Source organism: Mauremys mutica, chromosome 21 (assembly GCF_020497125.1).
Source record: "Mauremys mutica isolate MM-2020 ecotype Southern chromosome 21, ASM2049712v1, whole genome shotgun sequence".
Taxonomy (NCBI): Eukaryota; Metazoa; Chordata; order Testudines; family Geoemydidae; genus Mauremys; species Mauremys mutica.
The window spans coordinates 22443481-22456335 of record NC_059092.1 but is presented as its reverse complement, the minus strand read 5'-3'; the positions used below and the strand labels follow the sequence as shown (position 1 = coordinate 22456335).

General features: G+C 66.8%; 1 protein-coding gene across 5 annotated transcripts in view; it reads right to left on the bottom strand.

The window, feature by feature from the left end:
* HSPG2 (heparan sulfate proteoglycan 2) overlaps positions 1-12855 on the bottom strand; it is a 147424-nt gene that overhangs the window by 100446 nt on the left and 34123 nt on the right. For all 5 annotated transcript variants that reach the window (XM_044996294.1, XM_044996296.1, XM_044996298.1 and 2 more), the window contains 9 exons: positions 12211-12278; positions 10383-10523; positions 8563-8739; positions 7863-8042; positions 7414-7532; positions 6490-6601; positions 5045-5158; positions 3692-3819; positions 3460-3546 (listed from right to left, as the gene is read on the bottom strand). In XM_044996294.1, the coding sequence (XP_044852229.1) occupies positions 3460-3546; positions 3692-3819; positions 5045-5158; positions 6490-6601; positions 7414-7532; positions 7863-8042; positions 8563-8739; positions 10383-10523; positions 12211-12278 (1126 nt within the window). The remainder of the gene's footprint in view (positions 1-3459; positions 3547-3691; positions 3820-5044; positions 5159-6489; positions 6602-7413; positions 7533-7862; positions 8043-8562; positions 8740-10382; positions 10524-12210; positions 12279-12855) is intronic.

Genomic DNA, 12855 nt, shown 5'->3' with positions numbered 1-12855 from the left:
ACCTCACAGCCCCCTCGCCCACAACCCCACCCCCTCACACAGCCGCACCCCCCCACACCCATACCCTTCAGCCCCCCATGCCCCCAGTCCCACCCCTCACCCACAGCCCTGCACCTCCACACCCCCCACCCCCATACCTCACAGCCCCCTCGCCCACAACCCCACCCCCTCACACAGCCGCACCCCCCCACACCCATACCCTACAGCCCCCTCGCCCACAACCCCACCCCCATCCTCCCACACAGTCGCAGCCTCCACCCCACATACTGCCCCTCCCCCACAACCCCTCCCCCCATACCCTCCCTCACAGCCCCCCATACCCCCCAGTCCCACCCCTCACCCACAGCCCTGCACCTCCACACCCCCCACCCCCATACCTCACAGCCCCCTCGCCCACAACCCCACCCCCTCACACAGCCGCACCCCCCCACACCCATACCCTACAGCCCCCTCACCCCCAGTCCCACCCCTCACCCACAGCCCTGCACCTCCACACCCCCCACCCCCATACCTCACAGCCCCCTCGCCCACAACCCCTCCCCCCATACCCTCCCTCACAGCCCCCCATACCCCCCAGTCCCACCCCTCACCCACAGCCCTGCACCTCCACACCCCCCACCCCCATACCTCACAGCCCCCTCGCCCACAACCCCACCCCCATCCTCCCACACAGCCGCAGCCTCCACCCCACAAACTGTCCCCACACCCACAACCCCTCCCCCATACCCTCCCTCACAGCCCCCCATCCCCCCAGTCCCACCCCTCACCCACAGCCCTGCACCTCCACACCCCCCACACCCATACCTCACAGCCCCCTCGCCCACAACCCCACCCCCATCCTCCCACACAGCCGCAGCCTCCACCCCACATACTGCCCCCACACCCCCTCCCTCACAGCCCCCCATCCCCCCAGTCCCACCCCTCACCCACAGCCCTGCACCTCCACACCCCCCACCCCCATACCTCACAGCCCCCTCGCCCACCCCCATCCTCCCACACAGCCGCAGCCTCCACCCCACACACTGCCCAACCCCACCCCCATCCTCCCACACAGCCGCAGCCTCCACCCCACATACTGCCCCCACACCCACAACCCCTCCCCCCATACCCTCCCTCACAGCCCCCCATCCCCCCAGTCCCACCCCTCACCCACAGCCCTGCACCTCCACACCCCCACCCCCATACCTCACAGCCCCCTCGCCCACCCCCATCCTCCCACACAGCCGCAGCCTCCACCCCACATACTGCCCCCACACCCACAACCCCTCCCCCCATACCCTCCCTCACAGCCCCCCATGCCCCCAGTCCCACCCCTCACCCACAGCCCTGCACCTCCACACCCCCACCCCCATACCTCACAGCCCCCTCGCCCACAACAACCCCACCCCTCACACAGCCGCACCCCCCCACACCCATACCCTACAGCCCCCTCACCCCAGTCCCACCCCTCACCCACAGCCCTGCACCTCCACACCCCCCACCCCCATACCTCACAGCCCCCTCGCCCACAACCCCACCCCCATCCTCCCACACAGCCGCAGCCCCCCACACCCATACCCTACAGCCCCCTCACCCACAGCCCTGCACCTCCACACCCCCCACCCCCATACCTCACAGCCCCCTCGCCCACAGTCCCACCCCCTCACACAGCCGCACCCCCCCACACCCCTAGCCTACAGCCCCCTCACCCACAGTCCCACCCCTCACCCACAGCCCTGCACCTCCACACCCCCCACCCCCATACCTCACAGCCCCCTCGCCCACAACCCCACCCCCTCACACAGCCACACCCCCCCACCCCCCCTCGCCCACAACCCCACCCCCTCACACAGCCACACCCCCCCACACCCATACCCTACAGCCCCCTCACCCACAGCCCTGCACCCCCACACCCCCATACCTCACAGCCCCCTCGCCCACAACCCCACCCCCATCCTCCCACACAGCCGCAGCCTCCACCCCACATACTGCCCCCACACCCACAACCCCTCCCCCATACCCTCCCTCACAGCCCCCCATTCCCCCAGTCCCACCCCTCACCCACAGCCCTGCACCTCCACACACCCCACACCCATACCTCACAGCCCCCTCGCCCACAACCCCACCCCCATCCTCCCACACAGCCGCAGCCTCCACCCCACATACTGCCCCCACACCCACAACCCCTCCCCCCATACCCTCCCTCACAGCCCCCCATTCCCCCAGTCCCACCCCTCACCCACAGCCCTGCACCTCCACACCCCCCACACCCATACCTCACAGCCCCCTCGCCCACAACCCCACCCCCATCCTCCCACACAGCCACAGCCTCCACCCCACATACTGCCCCCACACCCACAGCCCCTCCCCCATACCCTCCCTCACAGCCCCCCATTCCCCCAGTCCCACCCCTCACCCACAGGCCTGCACCTCCACACCCCCCACACCCATACCTCACAGCCCCCTCGCCCACAACCCCACCCCCATCCTCCCACACAGCCACAGCCTCCACCCCACATACTGCCCCCACACCCACAGCCCCTCCCCCATACCCTCCCTCACAGCCCCCCATTCCCCAGTCCCACCCCTCACCCACAGGCCTGCACCTCCACACCCCCCACACCCATACCTCACAGCCCCCTCGCCCACAACCCCACCCCCATCCTCCCACCCCGCCACCGCCTCCACCCCACATACTGCCCCCACACCCACAACCCCTCCCCCATACCCTCCCTCACAGCCCATTCCCCCAGTCCCACCCCTCATCCAGTCCTGCATCTCCACCTCCCACACAGCCACCCCCCTCCACACCCATACCCCACAGCCCCCTCACGCACAGCCCCTCAGCCCCCACCCTCCCAGCCCCCCCAACTCTGGTTTAGTTCTTTGTATCTCTGCTGCCCTCATGCTGCTTCCAGCCTGGAGTTGGGCGCCCTGAGCTCTGCATCTGGCCCTCTTCCCCCCCAACACGAGTGGCTCTTGCTGCCCCGACGGGGGTTACTCGCCCCCCTGGGGGAAGAATTGGGCCCCCAGAGCATTCAGGGGCTGGTTGCCGGGCAGGAGCATGGGGAGCCCTGGCCTCAGCACTAGGGCTGGAGGAGCTTCCTTCCCAACTGAGCCCCCTGCCCGAGCCCTACAGTCCTTAACCAACCCCAGAGCCCTGGCACCCCACACCCGGGCAGCAGCCACAGGCAGCCCCACGGCCAGGTTCCGAGACCCTTCGACTCCGCAGGAGACAGGCTGTGCTGGGCGAGCTGGGCCTAGAGGGGTTCCCTCCTCCAAGTGCCAGTGCCAGGAGCCTTGCTGGGGCTCCCAGAGCAGTGACCTACACTGGCATTGGGGGCACCCCTGGCACCATGCAGTCAGTGCCGATTCCACTGCCCCAGACCACCACAGACTGACACTCAGGTGAGCCAAGCAGGGTGCATGGGGCAGTCCCTGAGTGGTGTCTGGGCAGGGACAGACTGGCACCCCCCGTACCTCTGGCACTGGCGTCCCACGTAGCCCGTGGGGCAGGCATCACACGTGGGCTGTCCGTCCATGTCCAAGAAGCAGGTTTTCGTGGCCCTGAGAAGAGGATGAAGAAGAGTCATGCCCAGCTCAGCCCTGCCCCCGGCCCACCCCATGGACCAACAGACAGACAGGACGACACAAGACATGGAGTGAGCAGAAGCCCTGTGAGGTGGGACTTCCCCAGGCTGTCGGGACGTACTGGCTGGTGGCGTATGGCCCGTAGCATGGGCAGGGCTGGCAGTCTGTTGGGGTCCCTCGTCGGGCGTCACCATAGTAACCTGGCTGGCAGCGTTCGCACCTGGTGCCCTCGGTGTTGTCCTGGCAGTTCTGAGAAGGAAAGAGAAGGAATCTGTACATTTAAAATGATGGGGTGTAAATTAGCTGTTACCACTCAAGAAAGAGATCTTGGAGTCACTGTGGATAGTTCTCTGAATGTGCAGTGGCAGACAAAAAAGCAAACAGAATGTTGGGCATCATTAAGAAAGGGATAGATAATAAGACAGAAAATATCATATTGCCTCTGTATAAATCCATGGTACGCCCACTTCTTGAATAGTGTGTGCAGATGTGGTCGCCCCATGTCAAAAAAGATAGATTGGAATTGGAAAAGGTTCAGAAAAGGGCAACAAAAATGATTAGGGGTATGGAACAGCTTCCATGTGAGGTGAGATTAATAAGACCGAGGGGTGTTTTCAGCTTGGAAAAGAGACGACTAAGGGGGGATAGGATTGAGGTCTATAAAATCATGGCTGGTGTGGAGAAAGTAAATAAGGAAGTGTTATTTACTCCTTCACATAACACAAGAACTGGGGGTCACCCAGTGAAATTACTAGGCAGAAGGTTTAAAACAAACAAAAGGAAGTATATTTTCACACAACGCACAGTCAGCCTATGGGACTTCTTGCCAGAGGATGTTGTGAAGGCCAAGACTATAACAGGGTTCAAAAAAGAACTAGAGAAGTTCATGGAGGACAGGTTCATCAGTGGCTATCAGACAGGCTGGGCAGGGATGGTGTCCCTAGCCTCTGTTTGTCAGAAGCTGGGAACGGGCAATGGGATGGATCACTTGATGATCACCTGTTCTGTGCATTCCCCCTGGGGCACCTGGCATTGGCCATTGTCACCAGACAGGATACTGGGCTAGATGGACCTTTGGTCTGACCCACTCTGGCTGTTCTTATGTTCTTATCTCTTATAGCCAGGCCCTGCCAGCTCCACTCTGACGCCCCCTCACTCTCACTGCAGCCTGGCACCTGCCCAGGAACCTGGAGCCCCAGATACCCCACAAGGTGCTGCATAGGTCACTGGCACCCACTGTCTGTCCCAGGCCAGCCTCATCCCCCGGAGCCAGGGAGCTCACCAAGGGGTCCCTGAGGGGAGCTGGCTGGCCTGGCTCTGGGCACAGGCCCTCTGCTCAGGCCCCACAGGAAGCCCTGGGAGCAGGCCAGGGCAGAGTGCAGGATGTCACATGGCAGGGGACATCCCTGCTGAGTCACACAACCGCCCTCACAGACCCACCCCAGATAGGGCAGCTCACAGGGGCAGGGCTCACCTGGCAGTCTCCCGTCTCAGCATCACACTCGCCCGAGTGCCCGCTGCAGTCGCAGCGCTCACAGGTACCCAGGTAGAGGCCGCTGGAGGTGCGAGCATAGCCCATGTCGCAGTCCTTCGGGGAGAGAACAGAGCCAGTGGGTTCCTAAATCCACCCTCCCCCGGCGCCAGGCAGGGCTGGGACCCTCCCCCGGCGCCAGGCACGGCTCGGGCCCTCCCCCGGAGCCAGGCAGGACTGGGACTCTCCCCCGCGCCAGGCAGGGCTGGGACCCTCCCCCGGCGCCAGGCACGGCTGGGACTCTCCCCCGGCGCCAGGCACGGCTCGGGCCCTCCCCCACAGCCAGGCACGGCTCGGGCCCTCCCCCACAGCCAGGCACAGCTGGGACCCTCCCCTGGCGCCAGGCAGGGCTGGGACTTTCCCCCGGGGCCTGGCAGGCTTGGGACCCTCCCCCGGCGCCAGACAGGGCTGGGACTCTCCCCTGGAGCCAGGCACAGCTGGGACCCTGCCCCAGGCACCAGGCAGGGCTGGGACCTTCCCCCGGGGTCTGGCAGGCTTGGGACCCTCCCCCGGCGCCAGGCAGGGCTGGGAGTCTCCCCCGGAGCCAGGCACAGCTGGGACCCTCCCCCGGCGCCAGGCACGGCTGGGACCCTCCCCCGGCACCTGGGAGGCTTGGGAACCTCCCCCAGGCACCAGGCATGGCTGGGACCCTCCCCTGGCACCAGGCAGGGCTGGGACCCTGCCCCAGGCACCAGGCAGGGCTGGGACCCTCCCCCAGGCACCAGGCAGGCTTGGGACCCTGCCCCAGGCGCCAGGCCCGGCTGGGACCCTGCCCTGGTGCCAGGCAAGATATGCCACCCCCAGACCCCTCCCTCCAGCTCAGGCCAAGGGAGGGTCTCCCAGGGAGCTTTGTCCTTTGGACTCCGTGCTCAGAGGCCTCCGGGAGGCTGCGGCCTTTCTTGCTGCAACCCCGCCCTCCACGCGCCCTCCCGCTGCCCCTCCTGGAGTCAGTGCCACACACAGCAGCAATGAGGTCGGCCTGGCACACGGATCAGACTCACTCAGCAAGGGCCCCCTGGCCCTCCGATTCCAAATAGGCCATGCAGCTATCATGCTGGCATGGGGCACACTGCCCAGCCCCCATGATACGGCTCAGACCCTGCCCCCAGGTGACACAATTAGAGCCTCCCCAACACTGGGACTGCTCCCTGACTCCCTGTATGCCAGTGAGGGCCCCATTGCCACCCAGGCCTGGCACCGGCAAGACACCAGCCCCTCCAGAAGGGCTGCCCAGCAGCTGGAGGGAGGAGCAGAGGGCTTACGCCCCACAGCTGTCTCTGGACCTGGGAGGTGCCCCTGCTGCATGGCTCTCAATGACATGGAGGAGGCTGCCCCCCAGCCAGAGGGGGCGCTGCTGCCCTGTGTGCCTACTCCAGGGCCAGACTCACCTGGCAGGAAGGGCCATGGTAGCCAGGGGGACAGGTGCACTCCTCCACCTCCACTGCCCGCTCCAGGCCAGTGGCGTGGGGCACGGCCACGTCCATGTGGATGTTGGAGAGCCTGGGAGACAAGAGACCAGGAGGGAGCTCAGCATCCGCAGAGAGACCGGCCTGGGCCAGGCTGCCTGGGCACAGCCGGTCCCTGGCCCCGGCCAGGGTCTCCCAAGGGTCACAGCCAGACTCCACAGGATCCCAGGTGAGACGGCGAGATCGAGGCTCACCCTCCATCCTGGAGCCTCTGTGCGTGGGCAGCTGTGTCCCAGCCCTCCATGCCCACCTGTCCCCCCTGCTTTTCAGAGCGGGACAGAGCAGCTTGAGAAGGGGCTCCCTGGAGCAAGGCAGAGGCAGCTACCGCGGCTGAACTTAGAGCAGCCTCTCTCCTGCTGTCCCATTGCACGGCCCTCTGGCACGCTGGACCCAGGAACAGCCTCTGACCCCCCAGATCAGCTGGGCCCCACGCCACTGCCAGGGAGGGCCTTCTCCGAGGCTCTGCCAGGGTCAAGGGCAGGAAGGCTTCAGGGGGCAAGAAGAGGAGGAGCCCAAAACTTGCAGCCTCTGGCTCCCCAGCAGGGAGCTGCCCTGGTACTGGCAGGAGAGTTTCGGGTCTGGTGTGGAGGGTGTGTGTGTGGCATGTCCATATGCACAGGTGTGGTACACGTGTGGGGTGTGTATGGTGCATGCGTGTGGGGTGTGCACAAGGCCGGGGAGCAGTCGTAGCTGGCACCGTCTCTCAGCCTGGCAGACTGGCCCTTTCCCACAGAATGGGCACAGCTGGGACACCAGCAAAGACGGCTTCTCCCCTGCTCCGAGCCTCCCGCTGCCTCTTGCCAGGCTGGAGCCTGAGGCCAGGCCAGTCCCCGGCGCCCACGTTACCTGCTCTCCGCCGGCCTGTCCGTGTACGATGCCCGGATCATGAAATGGTCGATATCGGCCAGCGCCATCAACAGGTGCTCCCGCGTGGCGTCCTGCCCGTCAGCTCGGCGCCAAGCACGCTAGGGAGGGCACAGCAAACGCCAGGGTGACCGGCCACATGCGCCACCCGCGCCAGCCCGCGCCCCACACACAGGCTACAGCAGGTTGGAGGCCAGGGCGCTCTAGCAGTCGCTGCCGCTGGTGGAGCAGGGGATTCTGGGTACTTTATAGTGTGGCGTGTCCCCAAGCAGCAGGCATACGCGCTCCCACCCGCGGGGCGATGGGCCAGTCCCTGGCAGTGAGGGCAGGGCACCCTGGCAGGGTACCATGGGTTAGCCCTGGGCCACCCAGGGGCTGATGGGTGAGGGGCGCTAGGGTCCCATCCCACTCCCTGGGGGCGGAGCTCTCACCTCTCGGAAGGGGACTGTGAAGCGGGTGGGGGTCCCCGGCAGGGGGCCGGCCTTGGCGAAGTGCTGCAGGAAGATGCCGTTGCCACGCAGAAGCACGTCGGGTTTGCGGGGCAGGGGCTGGGCGCCGGGCGCCGCGCTGTGCATAACGGTGTAGTGCAGCTCCCCACCATAGGAGGTCACCTGCGTGGGGCAGCGCCACTCAGCCGGAGTGACGGACATGGCCTGGCCGCCCAGCCCCGCCCACAGCCCCCCCTGCTCCCACTGCCTGGCCCCGCCCACTGCCCAGCCCACTGTTCACAGCCTGCCCCGCCCCCAGCCCCCAGCCCCTCCCCTGCTCCCACTGCCTGGCCCCGCCCACTGCCCAGCCCACTGTTCACAGCCTGCCCCGCCCCCAGCCCCCAGCCCCCGGCCCCCAGGGCCTCCCCTGTCCCACCGCCCTGCCCTGCCCACAGCATCCCCTGCCCCCAGCCCAGCCCCCTGCCCAGACCCTCCTCCATCCCACCGCCCTGCCCTGCCCACAGCATCCCCCATCCCACTATCTGGCCCCACCCATAGCCTCCCCCACTCCATCCCTTTGCTCACCCCCGGAGCACCAGCCCTCCCTCAGTGCCCACCCTTCCCCTGCACTATGATGCTGCCAGCCCAGCCTGCCCGGAGGGAGGCCGAGTCAGCCCCAGGCACCGTGGAGTGGAGGGGGCACCTTGTCTCCCTTGAAGCGGTCAGGCAGCACCCAGTAGTAGACATCGCGGGGCAGGGCGTGGAAGGTGGAAAAGGCCAACTCAGCATGGCTGGGGGAGCGGATGCCCTCGCTGACCGTGCGGGTGTTGGCCAGGTTGGCCAGGCTGAAGTGCGCCCGCTCACCATCCAGGGCCCGCACCTGCAACACAAACACTGTCAGCTGGTGGCCCTGCGCCCGGAGCAGGACACCTGGGTTCACTGCGCCTCACGGTCCTCTTGCGGGCTCTGTGTCTGGCGCGACGTGAGCACCCGTCTGCATCGGGGACGTGGGGGGCAGGCCAGTGAACGTGGTGCCTGACATGGGCAGATCTACTGGCCCCACTGAAGGTGCTGATGGGGCCGTGCCCCTGCCCTGCGAGGCTCTCTGGGTGGGGAGGTACCTGCTCTGAGGGGCTCTCGGGGGGGGGAGGTGATGCCCGCAGGGGGTTCCTGCTCTGAGGGGGTCTCTGGGTGAGGAGATGCTGCCCGCGGGGGGTACCTGCCTGGTGGGGCTCTCAGCGGGGGGAGGGGAGGTGCTGCCTCGGGGGGGAACCTGCTCTGAGGAGGTGTCGGGGGGGGGAGTTGATGCCCGCGGGGGGTACCTGCCTGGTGGGGCTCTCGGGGGGTGGGGGGAGGTGCTGCCCATGGGGGGTACCTGCCTGGTGGGGCTCTCGGGGGGGGGAGGTGCTGCCCATAGGGGGTACCTGCCTGGTGGGGCTCTCGGGGGGGGAGGTGCTGCCCACGGGGGGTACCTGCCTGGTGGGGCTCTCGGGGGGTGGGGGGAGGTGCTGCCCATGGGGGGTACCTGCTTGGTGGGGCTCTCGGGGGGGGGGGTGCTGCCCGCGGGGGATACCTGCTCTGAGGGGGTCTCTGGGTGGGGAGGTACTGCCCGTAGGGGGTACCTGCCTGGTGGGGCTGTCAGGGGGGAGGTGCTGCCTGCGGGGGGTACCTGCCTGGTGGGGCTCTCGGGGGGGGAGGTGCTGCCTGCGGGGGGTACCTGCCTGGTGGGGCTTTCGGGGGGTGTGCTGCCTGTGGGGGGTACCTGCCTGGTGGGGCTCTTGGGGGGGGGGTGCTGCCCGTGGGGGGTACCTGCCTGGTGGGGCTCTCGGGGGGGGAGGTGCTGCCCGTGGGGGATACCTGCCTGGTGGGGCTCTCGGGGGGGGAGGTGCTGCCTGCGGGGGGTACCTGCCTGGTGGGGCTCTCGGGGGGGGAGGTGCTGCCTGCGGGGGGTACCTGCCTGGTGGGGCTCTCGGGGGAGGGTGCTGCCTGCGGGGGGTACCTGCCTGGTGGGGCTCTCGGGGGGGGAGGGTGCTGCCCATGGGGGGTACCTGCCTGGTGGGGCTCTCAGGGGGGGGGTGCTGCCCGTGGGGGATACCTGCCTGGTGGGGCTCTCGGGGGGGGAGGTGCTGCCTGCGGGGGGTACCTGCCTGGTGGGGCTCTCGGGGGGGAGGTGCAGCCTGAGGGGGGTACCTGCCTGGTGGGGCTCTCGGGGGGGGGTGGTGCCGGCGGGGGGTGGCTGCCTGGTGGGGCTCTCGGGGGAGGGTGCTGCCTGCGGGGGGTACCTGCCTGGTGGGGCTCTCGGGGGTGGGGGGTGCTGCCCATGGGGGGTACCTGCCTGGTGGGGCTCTCGGGGGGGGGTGTGCTGCCTGCGGGGGGTACCTGCCTGGTGGGGCTCTCGGGGGGGGAGGTGCTGCCTGCGGGGGGTACCTGCCTGGTGGGGCTCTCGGGGGGGGAGGTGCTGCCTGCGGGGGGTACCTGCCTGGTGGGGCTCTCGGGGGGGGAGGTGCTGCCCGCGGGGGGTACCTGCTCTCTGTTCCAGGAGGAGCTGGCGCACTGCTGGGACACCCCCATGCAGAAGCACTTCAGGCAGCCGTCGGGGTTCTGCTCGCTCAGGTGGAAGGCTCCAGACGTGCACTCGTTGCAGAGACGTCCCGCCACGTTGGGCTGCAGAAGAGACGGAGGGATGGCACTGAGCAACACGGCGCAGGCTGGGCATGCAGCAGGGCTGCTCCCACTGCCCCAGCCTGGCAGGGCCCCAGGGCTCCTCCAGGGATCCGACCCATCTCGTGTTGGCCCGGGCCTCTGGCCCGCTCTCAGGTGGGCATGGCACCAAGTCCTGGCGCTGGGGACCCCGGGGGAGGGGGAGTTCCCTGGGTCCTGCACGCACAGGGGCATGCTGGTGGCACTAGCGGGTGCAGCTCCAGGCAAAGGGCTGCAGGGCACAGCTGCCGCGGTTGAAGGTGAGCCGCGGAGATGGCAGAGCAGCTGCCCAGCACAATGGCTGGGGAGGGTCACTGTACTCAGGCTGGGCTGAGGGTCCCCTCCTCTCCCCTCCTGACCCCGGGGAACAGAGCCGCCCCTGCAGCACCCCCAGAACGGATGACGCCCCTGGCATGGAGCCAGTCCAGGGCACGCGGGCGTGCCGGGGCCGAGGGCCTGAGCCCTAGGGGAGGGGGTGGTGCAGGAGCCCTGGGACCTCCGAATGCAGCTGTCTACCCCAAACCTCTCCGTGCGTCCCCCAGCCCCAGGGCAGGCTCTGACCCCCAGTCCGGAAGGCAGCACCCAATTACTCGCTTCTGCTTCCCACTGCTGCTGTTCAAATACCTGTCACCACAATGTGCTCCCCAGGCCAGTGGGGTCACACCGCACTGCAACGCACAGCACCACACCATGCGGCATTGCACCGCACTGCAACACACTGCACAGCCCCATGTTGTGCCACACCGCACCATGCAATAGTGTGCCGCACTGAAATGCACCGTACAGCACCGCACTGCGCCACACTGCACCATGCAGCACGGCAACGCACCACATGGCACTGCATAGGGCTAAGCTGCATTGTAACACACCGTGCTGCAACGCACTGCTCAGCACCTCACTGTACAGCACAGCACAGCACCATGCTGCAACACACCACACAGCACCATACTGCAGTGCAACACACCGTGCAACACCAAACCACACAGCCCCGTATTGCACTGTACCACACTGCCCCATACCATACCATATTAAACTGTACCATGCAACGCCGCACCTCACCACATCATACTGCACTGCACCACACCATAGAGTATCACACCGTACTGCACCGTATCGCACCGCACAGCACTGTGCCACACCACAGCACACTGCACATCACTGCACTGTGCCGCACTGCACTGAAACACACCGCGCACCACCAAACTGCACAGCCTTGCACTGCACTGTACCACACCGCACTGTACTGTACCATACTAAACCATACCGCACTGCGCCTCACCACACCATACTGCACTGCACCAGACCATCGAGTATCACACCGTACCATGCCGTACTGCATCATATCACACCACACAGCATTGTACCACACCGCATCGCACAGCACTGCGCAGCATTGTGCTGTGCTGTGCAGCACTGTGCCGCACCAGAGCACCACACCATGCCGCACAGCACCGTGCAGCACTGCATCACACCACAGAGCACCGCGCAGCACCGCACCATGCCGCACAGCACCGTGCAGCACTGCATCACACCAGAGCACCGCGCAGCACCGCACCATGCCGCACAGCACCATGCAGCATTGTACCATCCCGCGCATCGCCGCGCAGCACAGCAGAACCACAGCAGAGCACAGCACCGGAGCGCACCGTACCTTACAGCGGCAGGCACCTCCTGTGGAGTCACTGCTCCCCCGCTTGTCACACTTTATGAACTCCTGGCCTGGGGAAGCAGAGGGGTTTGCAGCCAGTCAGACACTCACCCACCCTCCAAACCACGCCCTGGGGCAGCCCTGGCTGCTTGGCACTGGCTGGTGTCTGTGCAGCCAGGGGCGCCGGAGCGGGAGGGGGCACGACACTACTCAGCAGCTGCAGCACCGACTGTGCCCTGGGGCGTTCTGGGTCCGGATGAGATCATGAGGGGCTGGGAGTCGCTGGGGGAGCTCCCTCAAGGGTCACAGTGATTCTGTCCTGCCCCACTGATGGCTCCCAAACACAAGGCTCAAGGCTACGGTGTAGGGGTCTCGGTGCGCACGGCTCAGGGGCCAGGCACGGCAGGGCCCAGCGTGATGTTTGAGGAGGCCCTGCCCAGGGAATAGATCCAGACTGTCAGTCTCCTCATTGAGGGGCTGGGCACGACCCTAGGGATAGCTGTGAGTCCCCAGCAGAGCCCACAGCAGCCCCAGGATGGCTGCCTGGGGCGCGGGGCGAGGCTGAGGTCTCTCTCCCAGGAAGCCGATGAGCAGCGCAGTGCCGAGGGCCGGGGGAACTGACGGGCAGAGGGCATGTGGGGGTACTCA